This window comes from Dromiciops gliroides, chromosome 5 (assembly GCF_019393635.1).
Source record: "Dromiciops gliroides isolate mDroGli1 chromosome 5, mDroGli1.pri, whole genome shotgun sequence".
In the NCBI taxonomy this organism is placed as follows: Eukaryota; Metazoa; Chordata; class Mammalia; order Microbiotheria; family Microbiotheriidae; genus Dromiciops; species Dromiciops gliroides.
The window spans coordinates 53311606-53338311 of NC_057865.1; the positions used below are offsets into that span (position 1 = coordinate 53311606).

The window sequence follows — 26706 nt, forward strand, 5'->3', positions numbered from 1 at the left end:
CATATAAAAGATATCATTGTGATTGGAAGGCAATGGAAGCCCCTAATGGGCTGAGTATTGGAAGAGAACCAACGCTCATCTCCTATGGCCTATTGGCATCCATGTAAATGCTCTAGAACAGGGGTTATCATCCTTTCCTTCTGTCATAGACCCTTTTGGAAATCTGATGAGGCTTATGGGCTTCTGAGAATAATATTTAAAAGTGCATAAAATAAAATATATGGCATTACAAAAGAAACCAATTACACTGACATATAGTTATCAGAACATCTAAAAAATATAGGTTTGTGAACCCCAGATTATGTCCTAATGCACTGCTGCTGGAGCTGTGAACTGATCCAACCATTCTGGAGAGCAATTTGGAACCATGCCCAAAAGGCTATAAAACTTTGCATACCCTTTGACCCACTACTAGGTCTATATCCCAAAGAGATCATAAAAAAGGGAAAAGGACCCACATGTACAAAAATATTTATAGTTGCTCTTTCTGTGGTAGCAAAGAATTGGAAATTGAGGGGATGCCCATCAATTGGGGAATGGCTAAAAAAGTTGTGGTATATGATTGTAATAGAATTGTGCTGTAAGAAGAAATGACAAGCAGATGGATTTCAGACTTACATGAACTGATGCTAAGTGAAATGAGCAGAACCAAGAGAACATTGTACACAATATCAACAACATTGTGTGATGATCATTGGTGTTAGATTTAACTCTTCTCAGCAATTCAATGATCCAAGACAGTGCCAAAAGACTTATGATAGAAAATGTTCTCCACATTCAGAAAAAGAACTATGGAGTCTGAATGCAGATCGAAGCATACTATTTTCACTTTTGTTGTTACTATTTTGTTATAGTTCTTGTTTATTCTTTCTTGTGATTTTCCCCCTTTTGTTCTGCTTCTTCTCTTACAACATAACTAATGTGGAAATAGGTTTAATGTGATTGTAATGTATAACCTATATCAAATTGTTTGCTGTCCTTGGGAAGGGGGAAGGAAGAGAGGATGGGAGAAAAATCTGGAACTCAAAAAAATGTCTTTACATGTAATTGGAAAAATAACTGAAATAAACAAACAAATAAATGAGTGAATGAATAAATACATAAAATTAGTAAAGGAATGAATAAATAAATAAATCAATCAACGAATGAATGGAAAGGAATTTAAAAAACAGTTGTGTCAGGGCAGCTAAGCAGCACAGTGGATAGAACATCAGTCCTGGAATCAGGAGGATGTAAGTTCAAATCCAGTCTCTGACACTTACTAGCTGTATGACCCTGGGCAAGTCACTATACCCCAATTGCCTAAAAAAAATAGTTTCCTGCTTTGATTTTGAAAACAAATTCTATTTGAAGTCCATTTTACACTTTCATTACCTGGAGAAAAGTTTGGGCCCATAAGCGAGCTCTGACCTTCAGGACTGCACTCTCGCCTCCTTCTAATCTTCCAACCACACAAGAGATTCGCAAGCACTCAATATTTGTGCAGTTCTGTAAAAAGAGATTCAGAGAGATGCCTTTATGGTTTACAGTTATTTTCTGTTAGTAATGACACAGTTCAGTCAGGACATGGATTCTTCATAGTTTCTTATCCATGGATATCACTTAATCAAAAACTCAGTCTTAGTTCAGTGGAAACACAAGCATTCTTTATCTACAGAGGAAAGGACACTTAAAAAGTGAGATTCCAGAGGGGCAGGTAGGTGGCACAGTGGAACAAGCACCAGCCCTGATTCAGGAGGACCTAAGTTCAAATCTAACCTCAGACACTTGACATTTACTAGCTGTGTGACCCTGGGCAAGTCACTTAACCCTCATTGCCCTAAAACAAAAATAAAAACAAAAACAAAAACCCCAACAACAACAACGAAAAAAGTGATTCCAGAATGCCAAAACTTTCACTGGAATTTGAAGACAGACGCCACTGTGGCACAATATTGTGATTTGATTCCCTTATCTTTTCCTTACAATGTTGTACCCATGGAATCCTCATAGATCGATATGACAGTAATTGTAATTTCAGGATGAAGTTTCACACAGAGAATTTCCTGCAGTAATAGACCATAGTCATGGAGAAGACTGCATTGTCCTATATTGTAACGCCTCCCCCCCCCCCCATGCCCGAAACTGTAGTGTGTCCTCTTTACAAAATGCTCTCACTCTGTTCAGATGACAATAACAACAACAATAATATTAATAGCTAGCATTTATATAGCATTTTGGCATTTGAAAGGAGCTTTACAAATCCTGCTTCATTTTATACTTCCAACAAACTTGGGAGCAAGGTGTTATGATTGTTCCCATTTTACAAATGAAAACAATGAGACTGAGAGAAGTTAAGTGATTAGCTAATAAGTGTCTGAGGTCAGATTTGAACTCAGGTATTTCTGAATCTAAGTTCAGGGCTCTATCCACTGTACCATCTAGCTGAATGAATGGATGAATAAAAAGCACTTACTATGTACCTAAAAACTCATATTCTACTTGAATTTTCTTCTGTCTTTCATCTCAGTTCATTATTTTTTCAATATCCTTTTTATGACTCTAGATCCTATACGTCTGAATCAAACAACTAATGAAGGATTCATGATGAAAACTCATTTATATAGTTTTATAAGGTTTATAGGACACTTTCTTCACTGTGACCTTTTGAAGTGTGTAATACAAAAATGATCATCCCATTACATATGTGATAAAACTAAGATACAGACAAGTCAAGTGACCTGCCCAATGTGACACATGCAGGAGGTGTTAGAGATGAGAATGAAACCCTGATCCTTTGACCCCAAGGCCATTGCCATATCTTCTCCTGGCTATTTCATGATAGCACCAAGGACAGGTCTATAAATTAAGAAACCTCATTTAGATAATTGGGTGAATGGAATTGGAACTAGTTTGTCTCTATGTCTAAACTACTCTATCCCATTATAAATCAGGTACTTCTGGAGGTTCCATTAATTCCTCGGGCCACTACAAGTTCTACTGATTATGCCAGAGTCATGACTTAGTGGATAATTGTCCCCCCCCCACCACCACACACACACACACACACACACACACACACACACACACAAACACTCCCCCAAAAAGAATCTGATAAATTGAATCCAGATCCCAAGGATGCCCACTTTCTTATAAGCATTCTTCATTGGATGAAGTATTGGGTGGGCCAAAAGTCACAATGTTTTAATAACTTTTTGAAAATTACTTGTCTTTATTTTTTGCCATTTACAAGATTTGATTATTCACACATAATGTAAATTCATTTTCCATACATACGATATATGATACTATGGTATTAGAAATTAGAAAACAAAAAAGGAGCGGCATCTAGATGGCACAGTGAATAAAGCACCGTCCCTGGATTCAGGAGGATGTGTGTTCAAATCTGGCCTCAGACACCTGACACTTATTAGCTGTGTGACCCTGGGCAAGTCACTTAACCCTCACTGCCCCACACACAAACAAATAAATCAATAGAATAAATGAATGAATAGATAAATAAATGAAAACAAATAAAAAAAGGAGTGATTAAATATTAAAACCTTTTCATGACTTTTGGTCCACCCTGTATATGTGTTCATGAAAAGTTGCCTTCAGGATGAAATTTTGGAGGATGAATTCTATTTTCCCTTTGGACTATATTATTGAATAATACTTGCATTTCTTATAGGAAGGACGAGCAGGATGTTATGAGTTATCCATCTTTGAGCCTGCAAAATTTCCCATTAATGGAAATGACAAAATAAAGGAATTATTTTGGTATATTCTCCCTTAAGGTTTGTTGGATGGTTCACCAAAAATGACTATTAAGGAAACAAAGTCTAGAAGAAGGATCAATCACTGGCCTGAGAGCCAGGAGCTCTGTCACTGCTTAAGGGTAACGAAGCAATTAAGTCACTTAGACTTTGGGGATCTCTATTTCCTCATCTGTAAAATTAAAGAGTTGGGCTAGATTGGTGACAACCTTTTTTGTAAAGGCAGTCTGGTGAAGTCTATGGATCCTTCTCAGTATAATGCTTTTAAATGTATAAAATACATACAATGGAAAAGAAAACATAGATCTATTAAAAACAGTTATAAAAATATTAAGCAAATTCACAGACCCCTTGGAAAAGTGATCTCTAAAGTCCCTGCTATCTAATTCAATCAAAATCGCATAGATACTTTATATATACAGTGGTGGAGGTTACTTGTACTATGTGAAAAATAATTATTAATAATCAATATTGTGGGGGACCCAGTGATCTCCCCTTCTTTCTTACTATCTCCCTCCACCATTCCAAGGTCTAAGTTCCCCTTGAAAGTAAGCATCACTCAAAAAAAAAAAGTAAGCATCATTTGGGTCAAAGGAGCCTTGGGTGGAGACAGATTATTTTGTCTAGATGGCTGAGAGACTTTGGCCTGCACAACCACACGTAGATGGAAACGATTTTGGATGAGGAATCCATGTTACTTCTCTGATGTGAAAATTTGAGTGACCTAAGTCATACATCCTTGTACTTCATTTGAATATAACCCACCTCTAATCATGTCAACCAATTAGATTTGATTGTCATTAACCAACTGGATTTGATTGCTACATGATGGACTCCTACAGTCTGAAGGGTATATGAACTGTGACCCCACTGCTATTAGGGGTCTTTGGTCTTACTTCCTTTTTTTTTTCAAATTACCAGAAATTCTAATTTAATAATATTTCTTTAAGAGGCATGGAATGGTTTTTAAATTTTTTTAAAATTGTTTGTTTGTTTGTTTTTGCAGGGTGATGAGGGTTAAGTGACTTGCCCAGGGTCACACAGCTGGTGTCAAGTGTCTGAGGCTGGATTTGAACTCAGGTCCTCCTGAATCCAGGGCTAGTGCTTTAATCCATGGTGCCACTTAACTGCCCCCCCCCACTTCCTTTAATTAATAACCTGCCTATCAATAAAATGATTCAGTTACCCAGAAACTATGTCTCTCATATTTTTAATCCTCACAACTACATTGACTTTTAGGTGCTGAGAGAATTTTATTCATAAACTTTTAATCAATCAACATATATTACTTATGTGTTAATAACACATTATTTGAGGATGATGATAATACATATTAAATTTCAAAAAGCTTCAGGCTATAAATCAAATTTGACAAAAAATTCATTAAGTGGCATTTATTTCCAGGGCATTTCTCATGATTACCCATGTATCAGAATTGTCAGCTTCCCCAAACTAACAGTACAATCAAAATATGATCATACATTATCCTTAGGGAGGTTGGGAGAGTAATAAAACAGGCCATATTCTCTCCAATCTCTTGTATTGGAAATGAAGGAAATAGACTAGGAATGGAGAATGACCTTGTTCTCTTAGAGAAAAATGCAATTATAAATGTTGTCTGAGGCAATGCCTACTTTAAAATCTCTCTAGTACATGAAACCCCTGGTTCTCTGATAGGAGTTGTGTAAAATGTGCTATCCCAAAGTTTTAGGCCAAAAATTACATTTTATTGCAATATATGTGTATATGTATATATGTGTGTGTGTGTGTGTATGTATATATATATATTTTTTAAATTAAAATTTTTTTTTTGGTGGGGCAAGTGTCAAGTGTGTGAGGTCATATTTGAACTCAGGTCCTCCTGAATCCAGGGCCAGTGCTTTATCCACTGCATCACCTAGCTGCCCCCTAATAACTGTTTCTTAATGCAAATTTGACATTATGATTGCCCTCAAAGAGATGCTGTAGCTCTGTCCTTTTAAATTCTTCATCAGAAATGTGATTGAATAAGTCTTGTTAAGGAAACAAAAACTGGAGGAGGTTTTATTTAACTTTTGATTCCTGAAACAGCTTTGCATAATCACTCTTTATCTAGAGTTATTTAGCAGTTTAACTTGAGGACAAAGAGTGGGGAAAGTGATCTATAATTCTGTAAACAATAGGGAACAAAGAGAATTCAGAATGTTAATTAGTGCAATCAAGTAATTAATTGGATTTTTATGTTCTCTGCAACTTGAAAGTTTCTGGGTGGTTTGCAGAAGTAGAAATACTCTTCCACTGAAAAGTCGAAAGAGAAAATTGATGAAGGGAAAGAATTTGCTCTTGGGGTTGGAATTCCAATATACAACCGAGTTTTAGAAATACTGTGTCTGAGCAAGGGAAATGGGGACAAAGAAAAGGTACATGGCATTTATATATGAGACCCTGTGCTGATAAACAGATAGAACTTTCCATGGATAGTTTCTATCTAGGAGCTTGAGGACTGGCTCCAAATAAGGTGGCCATCAGAGGGAGGGAATGAGGGTTGGTGTGTGAGGCCAAGGACAATATTCAGGTACCAGCTGGGTAGTGGAAGGTTAGATAACAGACTGAGGGTGTAGGAACAGGGATGAATGTTGATTTTGGAATGAACCCAATCTACCTGGCCACACCAGAATTAATGATGATCTCTTTGACTCTTCCAGACTAGATGGGATTTTCAAGGTCCATTCTGGCCTGAACTTGATCTCCTGTGGTTTGCCTTGGTCCTGAATCCTATGCTCTGGCCTTGGCCAAAACAGAACCAACAGAGCTAGACCCTGCAAAACTGAGGAGAAAAGGGAATTTTTTTTTCCTTTGGCACCTTCTGCTTGTCTTCATTTTTCAGGATGCTGATCTTTCTTGCTTCTTTTTAAAAATTAAATTATTATTATTATTATTATTATTATTATTATTATTATTTACCTCTCTAACCATTCCTTCTTATTCTTCTTTACTGAATGCTACATGTTCCTCAACTCTAAGTGTTACCCACAGTCCTGTCCTGGAACTTCTTCTATAATATCTCTTTTAAGGATTTCAATAGCTCCCATTTTTTTTAATTGATCATTTCTATGCAAATGGCTTCCAAATTTATATAACCCACCAGAATCACTCTATTGAGATATAGTTCCAAGTTGCCAAATTGATGGAGGAGGCAAAAAGGGGTTAACAGATAAACTGAGGCTTGAGGCCTTATCAATAGTACTTAAAAGGATTAACAGAAAAACTAAGGTTTGTGTTCTTATAGTAACCAAGAGGGTTTATCCCTATCAACCCTCATCATCAACAGAGAAAGTAACTAGGGACCATTAACCATTAATAGCCATTAATATTCCTAGATGACAGAACACCTAGAAACCAGATCTTAAATAAAGAGATATAATAAACACAGAGACCCTCTGGGTCTGACAAGTTTAAGTATGCCTTTAGGAACATGCGCAGAAAAAGCCAAATGTGTCCTTAGGTTCACCTTATGACATGTAAACCCCCAAAACACACCTCTGGGGAAAAGGTACCTGCCTCATGGGTTGTCTTAGGATCCCAGGAAATCCAAATTAGGATAAGACCTCCCATGAATGTCCCACAAGGAGGAGATTAAGATAATGAGGAGATGATCAATTATTTTCTGATCATAAATATAACCATCTTTGCTTTTCTATTTGAGATACCTTTCCCATTTTTCTGGTATTCTCCCTGTGGTCATCACAGTCTTTCAATAAAACCTAGGAAACTGAGTCACTGAGTTTTGTAATTTTTTGGGGATGCCTCATGATCAATCTGATCAACTATTTACTATCCTACATCAAAATGTGTATGGTATAATTCCGATTATGTCTTTTAGGACATCTTGTCCTAAGCATGACAAAGCATGACAAAACAGAAATCATTCTCTTTTCTCACAAACTTGACCTTCCTCCTAACTTCCCTGTTTTTATCATGGATACCAAGATCCTTTCAGGCATCTAGATTTGCCATCTTGGAGTAAGCCACAGTTTTTCACTTTCCCTCTACTGTTTATCCAATCAGTTTTCAAATCTTGAGATTTTAATTCTTTGATGTTTCTTGCATTTGTCCCCTTCTCTTCACTTGCATGACCCCCACCCTAATTCAGGCACTTGCCATCTCACAGCTAGGTTATTTCAATAGCCTTCTAATATCTCCTAATATAAGATAAATATCTTGATGCTTCCCCTCTCAAACCCATTCTCCATAAAATTGCTGAAATGATCTTCCCAAAGCATAAGTCTAACCACGTTACTGCTGTGCTTAAGAAGCTTAAGTGGCTTCCTCTTGTCTTTTAGATAAAATATGATCTCCCCTTCTTCACATTTATAGCCCTTAACAATCTGGCTCCAAACCACCTTTCCCTAGACATTTCCCATTACTCCCATTCATATGTTTTATTTCATGGAAGCCAGGCCAATTGGTCCATTTGGGTTTATGGTTCCTGATATTCCATGTGCCAGCCCTGTGCCTTCAAATAGGCTAGTCTCCATTTGTGGAATAGATTTCCTTCTTAGCTCTTGCATCTTGGGCTCTAGTTCCCTTCAAGGGAACTGCTTGAGTACCTATAAGAAGTCTTCCTCATTCCCCTACATGAGAGTAGTCTTTTCCTCACCAAATTACCTTGCTTCCACAAGATATTTGTTTAATATATTAATATAGTATAGATTATGAAATATATATTAAGTAACATTTGTTTAATACATTAAGATAATTATTTAATATATTAATATATAGTAGATTAAGCAATATATATTAAGTAACATTATACACACACACACACATATATATATATATTTGTTTAATATAATAACATATTTGTTTAACATGTCATTTCCCCCACTAGAATGCAAATTTCTTGAGGGTAGAGATTGTTTTTCTTCCTCCCTCCTGTTCTCTCTCTTTTCTTCCTTCCTCTCTCCTTTCTTTTCCTTCCTTCCTCTCTCTTTTTTCTTTCATTTGTCCCTAAGGTCAAATATGGTTTGTGAAATACATGTGTATTGAACTGTTTTCTTATAAAGATGAGACCTCTAGGTTATTAAAATGACTATTTTCTATCTTCATTTCTATCGGGTTAAAGTTGCCCCATACTTTTTTCTTACATAACTTCTCAGACAGGATTTATTTCAATGAGACAAACAGCCTTGCATTGAGAACACAGTTAGATTTTTCTCTTCATGTACTTTGAACAAATATGTTAGGCACATTATTGTACTGGAAGAAACTGAAAAGAAAAATCCTCATGAATTTAGAACCATCTGTATTTAAGAATTCTGTCCAAACCATGAAAACAGCCCTAAGTAGATTTCAGTGAACCCACCAGTATTTTTTTTTTCATAAAAGTATTCTATTATTTTCTAGTTACATGTAGAGAACTCACCAGTATTTTTGCAGGACTTTGTCTGTGAATCTCTACCACTGGGACATGTCTCTTCCTGACAAGATGAGGAATGCTAGAATTCCGCAGAAAGGCACTGAGGGCAGGGGTGTCCTCTTGGGAGGCTGCAGGCTGCAAACAGAGAGAAAGAAAACAGGAATGATACTGTATACAGTTATATAAATGTTTGCTCCCTCTTCCTTGGCCTTGATCTGTGAAAAAAATCTTTTTTCCAAGTGAATAAGAACTCCTATGAGAATTCTCTCTCAAATTCATCCACTGCCACATTAATCTTTATGTAAAGATCTGAACATGTCAGTCCTTAGCTCAAGATTTTTTAGTGGCTTCTTATTGCCTACTTAGTAGAGTTCAGATTTCTTGGCCTGTCGTTGAAGGCTCTGGTATCACATTGTTTATTTTCTGGTCTCATCCATACTTCCCATCTTCAAATGAGTTAACATATATCAAGTGCTTTGAAAAGCTTAAAGCATTCTATCAAAGCGAATTATTATGATGATGTATTGTTTTCATGGGCAAGTAGGTGGTGCAGTGGATAGAGCACTGGGCCTGGAGTCAGGAAGATTTGAGTTCAAATCTGGCCTTAGACACTTACTAGCTGTGTGACCCCAGACAAGTCACTTAACCCTGTTTGCCCCTGTTAACCCTTAACCCAGACTTCTTCTCTGGTATGAAGGGAGGACCAAAAAAATTTATACAGATTTTCCAGATCACTGGGGTACTGTGCCCCTAATCCCTTCTATTTGGAAGCGATAACTGTACTTGAAGTGGTTTTACTTCCTGTTGTAGCTTACCCATTCTTCAAGTTTGGATCAAATGCTACCACTTCCATTTTCTCAATTTGAAATGGTCTTTCCTTTCAGACCCTAGACCCTTGCATAGCATTTTGTTTGGTAAATTTGGCTCATCTCTGTTTTTATTTTAGTTATTTATCTAAATGCTGTATATTGCCTACCAGATTACAAACTCCATGAGGGGAGGAGCCAGTCATTCAACTAACATTTATTAAGGACCTACTATGTTCTAAGCATTGTGCTAAGCACTGGGGATACAAGGAAGGTAAAAAACAAGGAATACCCAAGGAACTCACAGTCTACTTTGTCTAATGCTCTGCTCATATAGTAGGTACTTAATAAATGTTTACTGACTCCTGCTGAGTTCTGTTCTACTAGCAGCAACATGGTGATAATATAAAAGCTTAGTGAATATTAGGCAAGGATCCAATCTCAACTTCCCATATCTACCAGCACTTGGCACAGTGTTCTGCCATACCATACATGCTTAGTAAATATCTAAAAAGTACTTCCTTACTGAATAAATGAATTAATAAACCGTATGGGTAAAAAAGGAGTTTCCCCATTATCAATGAAAGTACATTCTCATACACTGGGAGGTTTTCATTTTGACCAAGTGCCCCTTGGAATAAATACTTTAAGGCAAAGTAATTATCCTCAAAAGCAGGAAAGTAAAAGACGAAAGGAATATCTGGGGCTAGAATCATCCCTCTGTGGCTACCGCCCTTCCCCCACTTCCTTATAGTAAGATCAGAAAGCTTCTTGTCAAAGTGGTGATGAAAAAACACTTGGCATTGGTGGGGCTTCTCCATGGTATGTAATGGCAAGTGGTATTATGAGTGGTAACACTCATTTGGCATATGGGTCGGCAGTAGATAGTGGCTGAAGTTCCCTTCCAGCGCTGGGATTCTGAGCTGCCTTCTGATCTGGTTGGAGAAAACACAAACTGCTCATGAAACCACAGGCTGGGGCAGGGCCTCTTTGCTCGTTGTACAGAATAGCTGCATTCCTTTGATAAAAGATCCCCCAATGAAGGAGCTCAGTGGTATCAACAGTAATAAAGCAACACTTCTGGGGTGGAATTTATTTTCACCATTAAGTTTGTGCTCTGGAATTTGTGATTTTTACTTTGGTCTTCATACAAAGGATATCTGATTTTTTTTTTTTAGAAAGAGAGAGGGAGAGATGGAGAGAGGGGGAGAGGGAGAAATGGGGAGAGAGAGAGAGAGAGAGAAAGAGAGAGAGAGAGAGAGAGAGAGAGAGAGAGAGAGAGAGAGAGAGAGAGAGAGAGAGAGAGAGCTCTATCTTAGACCAAAGACAGAAAGCAAGGGTCAGACTAAATGAAAAGAACTCAGAACAACGAAAGCCCTAAGTAAAACTCAGGGCAATACGGTATCCCTAGAAACATAGCAGACAATTCCTGTGGGAGGCAGTTACAGCTTAGGAGCCATTCTCATTTCCAAAGCGAGGCCCAAAGAGGAGGTTAGTTTTTCAGTCCTTGGGTGATGCTCATTGAGATCAATGCTGAGTAGACACAAAGCAAGATCTGAGAGCTTTTTCTATATCAAGTTAATTAATAAGTATTTTCTTACAGGTGTAATTGTACCTTTTTTTTGCTTAAGAAAAGAAAAATCTTGGAGGCTTAGCTGTTACTTTTGGCAATGATGATAGCCTTTGTTTTGGATATGCCTTGACAGTTGCCAACAAACACTGGGGAAGCTGGTTAAGTAATTAGCTTCTGAAATCCTTCTCAGCTTCAGACTAATGATTTATTGAGTGCCTATTTTTGTATTGTTAAACATTGTGCTTATAGAAAAGAGGTGCATGTACTGTTTGATAAACCCAAAGACTTCAGCTTCTGGGATAGGAACTGAGTATTTGACAAAAACTGCTGGGAAAACTGGAAGAGAGTATGGCAGAAATTAGGCATAGACCAACATCTTACACCTTATACTAAAATAAGGTCAAAATGGATACATGATTTAGACATAAAAGGTGATACTGTAGGTAAATTAGGAGAGAAAGGAATAGTGTACCTATCAGATCTTTGGAAAGGAGAACAGTTTTTGACCAAACAAGAGATAGAGGAATATTATGAAATGAAAATAGATGATTTGATTACATTATATTAAAAGTTTTTGTACAAACAGAAGCAATGAATCCAAAATTAGAAGGGAGACAGAAAACTGGAAAACAATTTTTATAGCCAGTACTTCTGATAAAGGCCTCATTCCTTAAATATATCAAGAACTAAATCAAATTTATAAGAATCCAAGTCATTCCCCAATTAAGAAATGGTCCAAAGGATATGAACAGGCAGTTTTCTGATGAAGAAATCAAAACTATTTACTGCCATATGAAAAAATGCTCTATACACATGACACCTATCAGATTGGCTAATATGACAAAAAAGGAAAATAATAAATGTTGGAGAAGCTGTGGAAAAATTGGAACACTAATGTATTGGTGGTAGAGCTGTGAACTGATCCAACAATTCTGGAGAGCAATTTGGAATTATGCCCAAAGGTCTATAAAGCTGTGCATACCCTTTGACCCAGCAATACCACTTTTGGGTCTTTTTCCAAAGAAATCAATAAAAAGGGAAAAGGACCCACCCATGTGCAAAATTATTTATAGTGCTCTTTATGTGGTGTCAACGGAATTAGAAATTGAGGGGTTGCCTATCAATTGGGGAATGGGCTGAACAAGTTGTGGTATATGAATGTAATGGAATACTATTGTGCTGTAAGAAACGATGAGCAGGTGGATTTCAGAGAAACCTAGAAGGACTTGCATGAACCGATGATTAGTGAGATGAGCAGAACCAGGAGAACATTCTACACAGTATCAACAATGTTGTGTGTTGATCAACTGTGATAGATTTGATTCTTCTCAGCAATACAATGGTCCAAGATAGTTCCAAAGGACTCAGGATGGAAAAAGCTCTCCAAATCCAGAAAAAAAAGAACTCTTGAATCTGGATGCAGATCGAACCATATTATTTCTATTGTTTTTTGTTGTTGTTGTTGTTGTTTTTGAGGTTTTTCCTTTTTGTTCTGATTCTTCTCTCATAACATGACTAATGCAGAAATATGTGTAATGTGATTGTACATATATACCCTATATCAGATTACTTGCTGTCTTGGGCAGGGGGAGGAGAGGAGGGAGGGAGAGAGAGAAAATTTAAAACTAGAAATCTTATGGAAGCCAAAGAAGAAAACTATCTCTAAATGTAACTGGAAAATAATAAAATATTTATATGGAAAAAGAGGTGCATGATATGGTCCTTGACCTCAAGTGCCTTATAATCTAATTTCATCATGTGCCCTTACCAGAGAAAGTTAGAGCGATATAGTGGGTGGAGCACAAGAGTCTGTTGTCAGGAAAACATGAGTTCAATCTGGCCTCAAGTATTTTCTAGCTATGTGACCCTGGGTAAAACTTCTGTCTCCCTCAGTTTTCTTATCCGTAAAATGGAGATAATAATAGCATCTACCTCCCAGGGTGGATAACATATATAAAGTACTCTGCAAAATGTTGTTATACAAATGCCAGTTATAATTAATATGAGAAATTACTTCAAAGTAAGCAACATTAGCTTTGAAGAACTTGTTAAAGAAATGTGCTTATTATTTGCAGACTACTTTCTACATCAGAAGTTCTTAACCATTTTTGGGTCATGGTTTTTTTTGGCCATCTACTAAAATCCATGGTCCTGTGCTCAGAGGAATGCTTTTAAATGTATAAGAAAAAACATAAGATTACAAAGGAAACCAATTATATTGAAACATGGTTATGAAATTAAGAAAAAGACATGTTCATGGATCCTAGCTTAAGAATTCTTATTCTTAAGATTAATCACTAGATTTTTTTTCCCAAAATGAAACACTATACTTAGTTTTCACCTGCTACAATTTTCCAGTCTGAAATCATTAGCAGAGAAATGGAAGACTCTTAAATAAACCTGACCTCACAGCACTAATGACCTGGCCAACCTCAGTAAAGACAGAGTTTAGCTTGGTCAGTGGGAGAGAATCTGGCAATTTGAAATGAAAGACAAATTTTCAGAGTAGAAATGAAAAATGCTCCTCTCTACAGTAGGAAGGAATTAATTAGTCATCTGTGAATGACCAAATTTGGTTACCAAAAGCAGTTTTCAATTTTCTTCAACACATTCAGGTGTAAGAAGATCCAGTGTACTTGGAAATGCAACTTTTGAAGAATTCTTTCCAAGATATTGTAGAATATGATCAAAAGCATTGGAAACACAATGAAAAATAATGCTCATCATCTTCCACATGCATTTAATTTTTATTTTTTGTATTTTAGGTATTACTAGTGCATACCAGAGAGGCTGAGATTCTCCTGCATCCCTTCATCTGTAATTAAGTCAATGTGGGAAAAGGTTCAGAGGGTTCAGGTTACCATATAATTTTCTTTTTTAAAGGAAGAAATGCTTAGAATGATAAAAAAAGAAAAATTTCCCCCCTGAAATTTCTTTTTAATGATAGCTGAAGAAGCCAGTTCAACCTACTAAGGATTTCCACAGAATAGAAGTCTCAATATTTAAATGTTTTCCTAACTTAAAAAAAAATCTACAATTTAGAATTTTTTTCTTTGCTGAAGTATAATCAGAAATAGGAAACATGAAAACTCCCCTCCTACCCACCAAGAAAGAGGCAAAGCAACAGGACCACTGTCACATGACTGTATCTTATTCTTAAAATCTTGTCTGTAGTTGCGATGAAAACACAGTTCTTAGAACTGGATCAAGTAAGATATCTATAATGGAAGGACAATAAGATCCTATGTCAGAATACTTTCTATTAGAGACTATATTTAAGAAAGAATATGAATACTAGGAAACAGAGCAGGAATATGATGGTTTGTTTGCATGATTTATTAAGGTACTGATAAAGGATAGTGTGAGAAAATGGGTAGTTGTCTCCTCTCAATGATGATATAACAGTCAGTCATATTCCTCCTGACCTATTTTTAGGAGAAAGGTCTCTCAGGTCCCCTCCTCCGTGTCTGGCTAACAAAATCATATGGTTCAAGGAGCCCTGGTCTCAATAAGGTCCGCTCCTGAGTTCTGTCCATAAAGGAAGAATAAGGTCCACTCCTGAGTTATGCCCATATAAGGAAGAGGGATGGGAATACCATGTTCTGATTAGCTAGTTTTTGCATGTAGATTGTAACCCCTGAGTAATCAGACCAATGATGAAAAAGGGGAGGGTACGTTCACGTTAGGGACTAGGATTTAAAACACGGCCTGCGAGTCCCCTTTCTTTGCACCCACTAGCTGCACACTAGGGTGCCTCCTCAGGAGAAGGAAATAAAAGAGCCTTTGTCACATCGCTGCTGAGTTCCTGAGAATTATTGAAAAGAAGATTGTTTTCTCTCATAGATAGCATAGAGGGAGAATTGTTCATTCTCTAGAAAGCAATAATTGTCACCATAAACAGAAAATATTTAAAAGTGCCTATCACTCTCCCAACAAAGCTATATGAAAGATTGAGTGTTGATGTCTCTTTTCAAAGAAGGAAAAATAAAGAAAAGTTACTTGAAAGGGCTTAAGAACTATGGACAATGAAATGTACAACCAGGATTCCAGAGGACCATTGATAACAGATGCTACCTACCTCCTGACAGTGAAGTGAGAGACACAAGTTGTATAATGAGACATACATGGCCACACATGACAAATATGTGGATTTGTTTCACTTAACAATGCTTATTTGTTATAAGAACTTGTTTTTTTTTTTGGAGGGGGGGTTCATACAGGATTACAAAAAATAAGAAAAAAATATATATATATGGGGGGGGGCAGGGCAATGAAGGTTAAGTGACTTGCCCAGGGTCACAGAGCTAGTGTCAAGTGTCTGAGGTCGGATTTGAACTCAGGTCCTTCTAATTCCAGGGCTGGTGCTTTATCTACTGCGCCACCTAGCTGCCCTCTAAGAATATTTTTTTTTGTTTTGTTTTGTTTTTTGTTTTTTGTTTTTTTTTGCAGGGCAATGGGGGTTAAGTGACTTGCCCAGGGTCACACAGCTAGTAAGTGTCAAGTGTCTGAGGCCGGATTTGAACTCAGGTACTCCTGAATCCAAGGCCGGTGCTTTAACCACTGCGCTATCTAGCTGCCCCCTAAGAATATTTTTTAAATGCACAGAAGAGAAGGAAACACAGACAAGCAGGACAATTTTCAGAGTAACATGTTGAATTTATTACGTGCATATTTAAAGAAAGATGTTCATAAGAGATTCATAGCTTTACATGTAATTCTCTTTTTCTGTTCTACTTTATATGCATACATGTTTTCTTTTTGGTGTTCATTAAGTTCAAAGTGGGAAAAAAAGGTCATGCAAAAGGGAATGTGAACATTGTAGTGGGACTACAGCATATTTTCGAAGCAAAAAGCTGCCTTATAGGCACTTTTAAAACAAGGTGTTTCCCATTCATATACCAAGATCAACCAGGATTCCTTTTGAAGACGTTGATAACCACACAACAACAAACCTTATTAGGTAACTCTCTGATAATAACACTCTGTAGATGGTGAAATCCTTCAGATGTTCCTGTTTTCAGATTGCATTGTGTCGAGAGCTTCCTGGGAAGAAGTCTACAATCACTCAAAAGAGCCTGATGGGTTTATCCATACAGGAAATACCAAGTAGATGAAGAATGTGTTTTGCCCAGATTTCAACATACATTTGAATGGATACCCTAATAGAATTTGTCCACTGTATATCTGGGATAGGCAGTTTAGATGGACAACAAAATATGCTTAGAGTTGAAAAGGGACTTGTTTTTTTGAAATGACAAATCTTTTTTTAACTGACTGCAAACTTCCCATGAAAGCAATGGTCAATGACACTAGCATTTTAATAGTGTTGCTGTTAAGTTAGGGAAATATAAAACACCACTGTCCTTGAAGAACAAAGACGTGGATTACACACATGGCAACAGAAAGGCACAGGGTAAGTAAAAATAAGCCGTAACATATAACCAATGAGGAATTCTAGAGGAGTAAAGGATGTCAGCAGGGAGTTGTATGACACAAAGAGATGGGTTAGTCATATGGCTAGAGCAAGGGATAACAGGTAGATGGCTGGAGTGTTCTCTTCCTACCTTCTACATATCAGGGAAAACTGAGAAAATCTTCTAGTATTGAGTGGACCCTCAGTGATATACTTTTGGGAAGACATGTACAAGAGTCACATAGGATAGACAGGTATAGATGGGACAGATCCATTTGAGTATTGGAGAGTACTGCATAGTAGGGGGAAAATAAAATCTTTAGCATCAAAAGTTACAAAGGGAAAATAAGGAAATTATTATAAACAATTTTGCCAAATTCTAGTCCAATCAAACTGACAATTTCAATGAAATAGATGAATATATAAAAGTATAACATAATCAGATTAACATTATAAGAAATAGTGACTCTAAATAACCCAAATTTAGAAAAGCAAATTAAACAATCCATAAATGAACTTTCAGTCAAGGCTGTTAATATATTAAAAATAAATCACAGGGGGCAGCTAGATGGCGCAGTGGATAGAGCACCGGCCCTGGAGTCAGGAGTACCTGAGTTCAAATCCGACCTCAGACACTTAACATTTACTAGCTGTGTGACCCTGGGCAAGTCACTTAACCCCAATTGCCTCACTAAAAAAAATTAAAAAATAAATAAATCACAAATCCACATGGTCAAAAAATGAACCAGAATGGATTTAATTTATATTAGGCATCTGGATGAAAAAAATTTAAATGGCCACTCTTTCATCTCTTGTGTGTTTTTAAAGTGAATCTATTTCTTTGGGCAATATTTGCCAGAGATAGATGTTACATTCTTTTCACTTGGATTGTAGGGAGCGCCCCCCCCCCCCCCGCCCCACTAAAAACAGCTATCAGAGGGGAAATGATACTCACAAGCATGAGTCAAATTAGTACCAAATTTGCTAACACCTTCAAAGCCTTCCTACAGATTTTTGAAAGCCATTAGCTAGAAATTAATAAATATTGATAGAGGACTATTAGATGAGGTTATTGTTAGGCTTGCAAATACCAAGGGATCATGTATCATATTAACACAAAGGAGAGAGTCTTTGAGTGAAGTTTTAAGGCTACATATTGTCCTATGAAGTCAAATGTTTCTTTATTATTTTTGGTTGGGTTGATCAACTAACAATGAACAGAGTGAGATCATGTGTTTTCTGTGCCTTTCAGATAGTTGTGAGAGTGCGAAGCGGTGTTCTGCTGTGGAAAATCAGCTGAGAAAGCTTACTACTTTTTACTATTTTCAGCAAGGGTGCCTGTAATACATTCATGGGCCACTCTCATAATGATTTTATAAAGAGAGTAGGCGTTTGGGTCGATAGTGATTTGGTCACAACACTCCATTTCTTGCCACTGTATGTTTACAAAGACAGCCTCTTATGCCTTTATCTTAAAGTTGCCAAATCCCAGAATTCTTGTCTTCCTTTCGAGGGTCAGCTCAGGTTTCTCCTTCTTCTTTTTTATGGGGCAATGAGGGTTAAGTGACTTGCCAGGGTCACACAGCTAGTAAGTGTCAAGTGTTTGAGGCTGGATTTGAATTCAGGTCCTCCTGAATCCAGGACCAGTACTTTATCCACTGCGCCACCTAGCTGCCCCTCTCCTTCTTCTTAAAGTTCTCCCAGACCTGTCCCCTGTACCCCTCCCTCGAGTTGCTACTATTTTTTCTCTTCTCAAATTACCTTGCATTATACTTATATACACGTTGTGGCATCTCATTTCTGCTTTCCTACAATATAACATATGCCCCTTGAGGGCAGAGATAGTTTAGTTTCCCTTGGATCTTGCACAGAGTAGGTGCTTAAAACATATTTATTGAATTAAACTGAATTCCATAATCATCTATGAAGATAATAAACCACTGTAGAAATGTCAATAATTTGCTCTATTCCATATCTATCTATTGTTCTTTTTCTATTTTCATTCATATATTGTTCTTGAGATGATGCGACTTAGTTGAGGTTCATGCCAAACTTTCTTCTTCAGGTCTATTTTTGCTTTTACTGCTTTTCACAATTACGTGAAACAATGCTGGTTGTAATTACCTAGCATCTTCTGTAACACTTGGCTAATGAGCTTGCACTTTAAACTGATGTTTATTTCTGACAACAATGTTTTATTTTGGCACCGAGAGCAAGTGTTTGATAGCCAAGGTGGTTTCTGGGTTCTTTTGGTCTCTTATTGTGGTGGTTATTTTTTACTGGTTAAACTTCAATGTTGATAATCATAATCAATGCCTTTATTTTTTTACAATCACTTTGCAATTTTCTGAGTAAAGAGTTTATTTAACAAGGAAAGAATTAGTCATATATATTAGTTGCACAGAAGGTTTTCTTATTCTTATCCTTTCTTGCTTTTTGATCTTGATTCTGACCTTGGTTTTAAGTAGATGATCATCTAATTATACACAGACAGCTGACTGAAATGATGTCGAGGTTGGTAGCCATTGATTTCTTCTTAGGATATGCTCAATTACTTTTTTGACAAAAGTTTGTTTTGGTAACTTTTACATGCAAAATAAGCTAGCCATCTTATTCCAGGGAGTGTCCATGATACATGGTTTGAGGGTCTTTCCTTTCTTAAGCCCAAAACATATTTTAAGATATATTTTACTGCCATGATTCATGCCCATTTTACATTAAAGTAATCAAATATCAGGGCAGCTAACTGGCACAGTGGATAGAGTGCTGGGACTGAAGTCAGAAAGACTCACCTTCCTGAGTTGAAACCTGACCTCATACACTTTCTAGCTGTGTGACCCTGGGCAAGTCACTTGATCTTGTTTCCCTTAGTTTTCTCATCTGTAAAAATAAGCTGGAGAAGGAAATGGCAAACCACTCTAGTATCTTTGCAAGTGAACCCAAAATGGGATCATGAAAAGTAGGACACAAATGAAACAACTGACTTCAATGACTCTTGAGTTTATGAGTATATCATCCAAGTATATGATGACTTGGTTTGGAAGATCCCATCAAGTACTTCATAGAATTTTTTGCTTCTTCAAATGCTCATAACAGATGTGACTATATAAACAACAATTTCTTCACAGTGCTGTGTTTATTTACCATCGTACTGATTTTTGTTTGTTTGTTTGTTTTTGTTTTTGTTTTAGGGACAAGGAAAAAAGCCAATTCTGCCAGTGTTACCTTTGGCTTCAGTTTACTCAGCTGTAAAATAAAGGAGCTGTACTAGAGGGCCTCTCAGGTCCCTTCTAGCTCTAGATCAATTGCCTGTGATGCTACAAACTCCTTTCTTTAATCATCTTTCTAAGGAAAATCTGTAATCTATTCTTCCATTTGGCTGTCAATTTTTTATAGCTTCTGGCTTCTTGAACACATACACACATCTATTCAATATTCAATACAGATGTGGTTATATTAGTGTAGTAATAGGTTATAGATGGTCTCTTCCACTGCCAAGCCACCATTTCTGCAGCCACCATTTCTGCAGGAGCAAAATTAGGGCTGCCAATGAAGAGGGCCAGTTTGTGCTTTATAATCCATTTCACTAGTCTTCATGGCCAAGGAATTCATCTTCTAGTGTCCAGCCTTCTGCAGGAAAGTCAGCTAGGCTGGCCCTTGAACAGCAGATGCAGTCTATCACTGATTTTGTACTTAAAGCTTTTCTGGATTGGTAGAAACAGCCAAAAGGTGCGCTCTTCTGATATAGCCTTAAAGAACTCAAGATCAATTCCATGCCACAATGAGACATCAGAGGAGGCCTTTGGTGGTCACTAGGGTCATTAAACACGCTCTGTTGCAAGGTTCTTTCTAGATGGAGAGGGTCTCTGGATTCTCTTTCTTATAAATGCCATTGTGCTGATTGCATGAAGTCCCATAATATGAGATCCAATCATTCCAAAGGGATCAAACTGGCAATCCACACAAGCAAAATCAGATAGATGAAAAATTCCTATTGTCCAGATTGTGACATGCCACTGTGTGGGCAGCCTATTGAAGTTGCCCATCAATAGTCACATCTTGGATAGCCAGTACTGATGAACAATGAGGTTAGCCAAGAATTGAAGAGGAGAAGAGAAGACTAGATCTCATTTGGGAAAATGTGTAGCACTGTCAAGAATCTCAAGATATTTCTTATTATAAAAATTCATCTTTTAAAATACCAGTATTATCTCAGTGATTCCATATGGCTATAAATTATGGAATTCAATGATCTCAGATGAATCAAAACTGCCAGTGAACAAAAGGGTAATGAAATGATGCATCATGAGTATAAGTAAGCTACAGCATGTTACGAGCAATTATCTGCAAAAAATGCAACACGAATAGTCATTTAGGCCATGCATGATTATTAAAGGAAGTGAAGTAGTAATGGAGTGAACTAGGTATAACCTATGGAAAGGCCATGTACTAAACTGGTATCCATGAAATATCACAAAATCTAAGGAAGTACATATTTGCTAATATCTGATATGAAGGATTTACTGGAAGAGATGGATATGAATCAGACAGCATGAGAAGCTCTGCATGGAATAGGCTCCTCCTGATTCACCTAGCTTTCAGTAACTGTACTCCTCCTCAAATTACTTTGTAATTATTAATATACAGGTTGTACCCTGCTTCCCCCCCCCATATAAATTCCTTGAGGGCAGGAACTTTCTGTCTTTGCACCTCTACCTTTTAATGATGCCTCACATACGATAAGTTCTTATGAAACGTCAGAATTGAACTGATTTGACTTTTATTGCAATTAGTGAGAGTGCCAAAGTGTGCATGTCAATGAAATCACAAATTCAATAAAGTACTGAAATAAATTTTCAAGAAAAATCTGCTTCTCAACAGGGACTATGTGTATTTGTGCCTTTGCCTTCCATATTTGTACTATGTAATTAATTGCGAGGCAGCATGAAATGGCAGAAAAGGAGCTAGACTTAGAGATAGGAAGACTTAGGTTCAAATCCAACCTCAACACATTTACCAGCTCCTGGGCAAGTCACTTAACTGCTCTGTGCCTCAGTTTCCTCATATGAAAAATGAGGGGGGTAGACTATGGTCTCTAAGTTCCCTTCCAGCTCTAAATCTACAAGTGTATTTTGTTTTGTTTTGTTTTTTTAAGTGAGGCAATTGGGGTTAAGTGACTTGCCCAGGGTCACACAGCTAGTAAGTGTTAAGTGTCTGAGGCCGGATTTGAACTCAGGTACTCCTGACTCCAGGGCCGGTGCTCTATCCACTGCGCCACCTAGCTGCCCCTACAAGTGTATTTTTAATTAGTGCTCCACTGGGGTTCTTGCTTAAAAGGGTCTTCTTTCATGAATCTGTCACAGGCCAAGTTATTTATTTCCCTGTTTCCTTTTTCTTAGTTGAGTCACTTACAGAGAATTTTAACTCAGGATGTTTTTCTCTGGAATGTTTGGGAGAGGAATTTGATTTTGTGATCACAACAAGGGTTAAATTCTGGTCCACCATTTGTCTTCTCTTGTTTACAAAGTGTCACATTCCATATCCTTTTTCTATCCTGCATCTCATTCTTGGCTGTTTAGTATCCCTCTTTCCAAACTCTTTATCCATTATTATCTATGTTCTGTTTCCTAATAGAACTATATTTTTCTAACATCTTCTTATTTGAACTTCTCAACACATTTGGCTGACTCTTGAAAACCAAGACTAAGGACAACCCAAATGATAAAAAACGGTAGTTGGAGAAGGTTCTATTTTCTTAAAAAACACATACCAAATTTAGCCTATTTTGAGATACAGTTGATTCAATTCTAAAATTTTATGCCAAGAAGGTGCTGGAGCTAATTAGATTTAATAAATTGGCCTTAATGTTGTAGACAATGGAGCATTTATCAATCTAAGACAATAGAATATGAAGACCTCCTCTCATCAAGTCCTTTATCCTTGGCCTCAACTCCATTTGTAAGGAAATTTGCTCATTCTGCTAGATTTAGAAGACAAAACCCAACCAAACAAAACCAGAAGCCTGATAAAAGGAAGGAAAGAAAAGCTAAAATAGCAGTGAAACAGGAGATTCTGTGAGAGACAACCATGAAAACAGGAGTAGGGTAAACCTGAAGTAGCATCATTGTTATGGGCCTACTACCCCAGAAGTTTTCCAGGGTACATCAAAGAAACTTCTCCTTGAGAAACTAAACCAAAGGAGAGACACACCTAAAAAGATAAGTGGCACCAGATCCACTACTGAGCTAGCTCTGGGACCACCACCCTTCATTCCAATCTCTCCCACCCCTGGGGAGATAAGATGTGGCTATGGCCTTTGTGGCATGAGGAGCAGAGAGATGGTTTGAGAGATCTGCAGCTACCGTTCATCCAACTCCCTCAGCCACCACCAGTGGGGGGATGGTCCTCCCTCAATAAGGGAACTTTCCAGTCAGATGACCATCCCCATCAGTCCTCTATAAAAGTACCAGCCTATCTCCTGCTCGAGGAGTTAGGTATCTGAGAGCCATGCCTCTGTGCTATGCCTTCTCACCATGAGAAGGAGTTCAAGGATTTCTCTCTTGGTTTCCTTTCCCCAGCCCCTAAATAAACTATGATCTTATTGTATTGGATTTGTGTGCAAGAGGATGTAATTCTTTAAAGAGGAATTCCTAAGAACCCCAAACACACATCCCAAAACCCTATCCCATACCTCCACCTATTTCCCCATAACAGTCATCAATCCCTTTATTTGTTGCTACTGTTACTTCGTCGGCCAACATCTAGCCATTTCTTTTCTCCCTTCTCATTGTCTCAGAGGATTGTACTACAACCATAAAAGAGGCTGAACAAATTCCCAAGAGACCTAGTAAAGAAGGGAGTTTCCATTTCCAGTCTACAAAAAATAATTGTCATACTGGCCATTGGGCAAAAGTTCCATGGCCTTTCTTGTCACATTTTAACTGTATGTATATTTGCTAATCATGCTCCTTCACTGAGCAAATGAACATACTGACACTGGTGTTGCTTTTTTTTTTTTTACTCACTGTCTCTCTAATCAGCGATTGGAATCATTGTGTGGAAGATGATAATCTATCAATTACTATCAATTACCAAGCACTGAGCTAGATGCTGAGGAATACAAAGACAAAATGAAACAGGCCCTGCCCTCAAGCAGCTTACATTCTGTTGGGAGAGAACATATTTAGGTATATTAAATAGAGTCACACAAATGTCTGTGGTAAAGGCACTTGGGAGTGGCCAAGGATATGTGGCTGACAGAAGCAATTGAAAAAGTATTTCTATGCTTTAGTGACAATGGGGTCAGTTAGTACATTAGCCAAACTATCCTTCCAGGACAAAGTCAGCAACTGGACCTTTGTCCTGATCTGGCTTGATTCTGTTCCTTAGATAAATATGACAATAACAGACAGAATGTAGACAGTTTCCAACTTGAAAATGTTTGTTTCTAAATCAGTTATTTGGAGCTCAGAGAATTTTCCTTAGAAATAATAGTATAAATCATGGTTTTTATGAATGCTTTCCAGACTAACCCACATAAACCTATTTAATCCACAATGGAGTTAAAATGTCATACATTTGCAACAGAAAAATCATAGGAAACAATTCTCTTTTAATACCAATAATTAAATAAAACAGAAAACAATAAGGTTGTGTAAGGATTTGTCTATAAAAATGTATTTAAAAAATTGATTCTTGAGAAAAGCAAGTTAAATTAGAGAAAAGCAAAGAGTTTATGAGAACTATGAGAAACATGTGAGGGCTTTTCAGAGATTTTGGAGGTTGGTTTCCTTGAGCTATTATCCTTCATCAAATGCTTTTAGGGAAGTATACAGTTTTCTCTTTTCTCCTCATTGTTAACTCCCCTTTGAGAAGGAGGGGGAAAGAAAAGGAGGAGAGAGGGAGGGAGGAAGGAAGAGAGAGCAAAGAGGGAGGGAGGGGAGAGGGAGATGGAAAGAAAGAGGGAAACTTCTTGAAGGAACAAGGCAAAAGTTGGAAGAGAGATGGTATAAGAAAGGGGTGGGTAGGGAAGGTTTCTGTGATGTGTGTGTAAATAACAAAGAGAACTCTGAGGTATTTAATTTTTTTTTTTTAGAAATCTGAGGTATTAACTGTGCTGTGAGGAATGAAAAGAAAGCTACTGGCGAGCCTGCGTATAACCATCCCTCACCAGGTAAATAAATAAATGATGACTGGCAGGGATGTGGGACCAGCTAGTTCTGTGCCAAACACCAGGTGGTGCTGCCAGCTGGGGACAGCTTGATTACAGTGGATGGTAAAACGGTCAGTAGCTAAAGGTGTGTGTGAGTGTACATGTGCGTGCATGAGTGCACGTGTAAGCACTCGGGAAAGGACAAATTCTACCAATGTCTAATATTCATATATACAAATGTTCACATTTCACATGTTTGCATCCAGGAGAGAGGCTAGATCCAACATCCTGTTGTATAAGTAAAAGGGATTTAATTGTAATCTTATGTTTAAAAATGACTCACTTGTGTTGTGTTGTATTTTTCTAGGTCAAACAATGGCTGTCCTATTTAGGCTTCTTTCTCTTTTTACAGAATTCAATAAAGGGTAAAAATTCCTAAAAATAATCTGTAGTGGAAAAAGAAAACCACCACACACAACACTATATCTTGAGTCACAAGGTCCAAATTAAAATCTGCCTCTACTATCTATTACTTGTCTAAGGTTTGGATGATCATTTCTCCTCTCTAGATCTGTTTTCCCAGATGGATAATGAGAGACTGGGCTAGTTGATATCTCAGGCTCCATTCGTTTTTTTGTTTGTTTGTTTGTTTGTGTTTTGGTTTTTTTTGTGAGGCAATTGGGGTTAAGTGACTTGCCCAGGGTCACACAGCTGGTAAGTGTTAAGTGTCTGAGGCCGAATTTGAACTCAGGTCCTCCTGACTCCAGGGCCCGTGCTCTATCCACTGCCCCACCTAGCTGCCTCTCCATTCAGTTTGAAATTTCTGACTCTAGGATTGCTTTGATTAGAAGTGATTATGCTACAGATGATGACAAAGCCTTTTGTGATTTTCGTGAGACTTTGGAGACCAACACAACTCTTTCCATAAGGCATCCATACATGGAATTTCCTATTCCTGTCACAATGGACTTGGCATTTCATGCAGCTACCGCAAAAGCATGACAAATTCATTCAGATGGACTGGAATATTAAAGAAAGAAGGTGATATTTTTATACAATGTGCCCCATGTGGTTATTTCACACATCACCACAGAATCTCAGTTTTGGAAAGTGCCCAGCTTAATCCATATCTATAAAAAGGGTCCCTTCTGTGCCATGGCAAATAAGAGGTAGCCTAACCTTTTTATGGAGACCCGATCTTCAAACAGGGAGAAACTATGTCCTAGAGAATACATTCCATCCAAGCATGGTTCTGTTGGATGGTTTTTCCTCGTACCAAATCTAAAGTTTCTAAGGAAATGTGGTGTTTTTTATTATTCAGGGTTATAATGTAATAATATAACAATATTACAATATAATAGTAATGATATAATAATTTCATTATTCCAAAAGTCTTAGCGTACTACTTTTAAGTTATTGAAAACTCAAGTCTTAGTGCAGTTTTAAGCTTCCATAGGGGCAGCTAGGTGGCGCAGTGGACAGAGCACCAGCCCTGGAGTCAGGAGTACCTGAGTTCAAATCCGGCCTCAGATACTTAACACTTACTAGCTGTGTGACCCTGGGCAAGTCACTTAACCCCAATTGCCTCACTAAAAAAATAAATAAATAA

The 26706-nt window shown here is 37.4% G+C and overlaps 1 protein-coding gene across 1 annotated transcript in view; it reads right to left on the reverse strand.

Annotated features, from left to right (window-relative positions):
* ITGA8 (integrin subunit alpha 8) overlaps positions 1-26706 on the reverse strand; it is a 229161-nt gene that overhangs the window by 35390 nt on the left and 167065 nt on the right. The window contains 2 exon segments of the mRNA XM_043969199.1: positions 1375-1488; positions 9160-9288. Coding sequence (XP_043825134.1) covers positions 1375-1488; positions 9160-9288 — 243 coding nt within the window.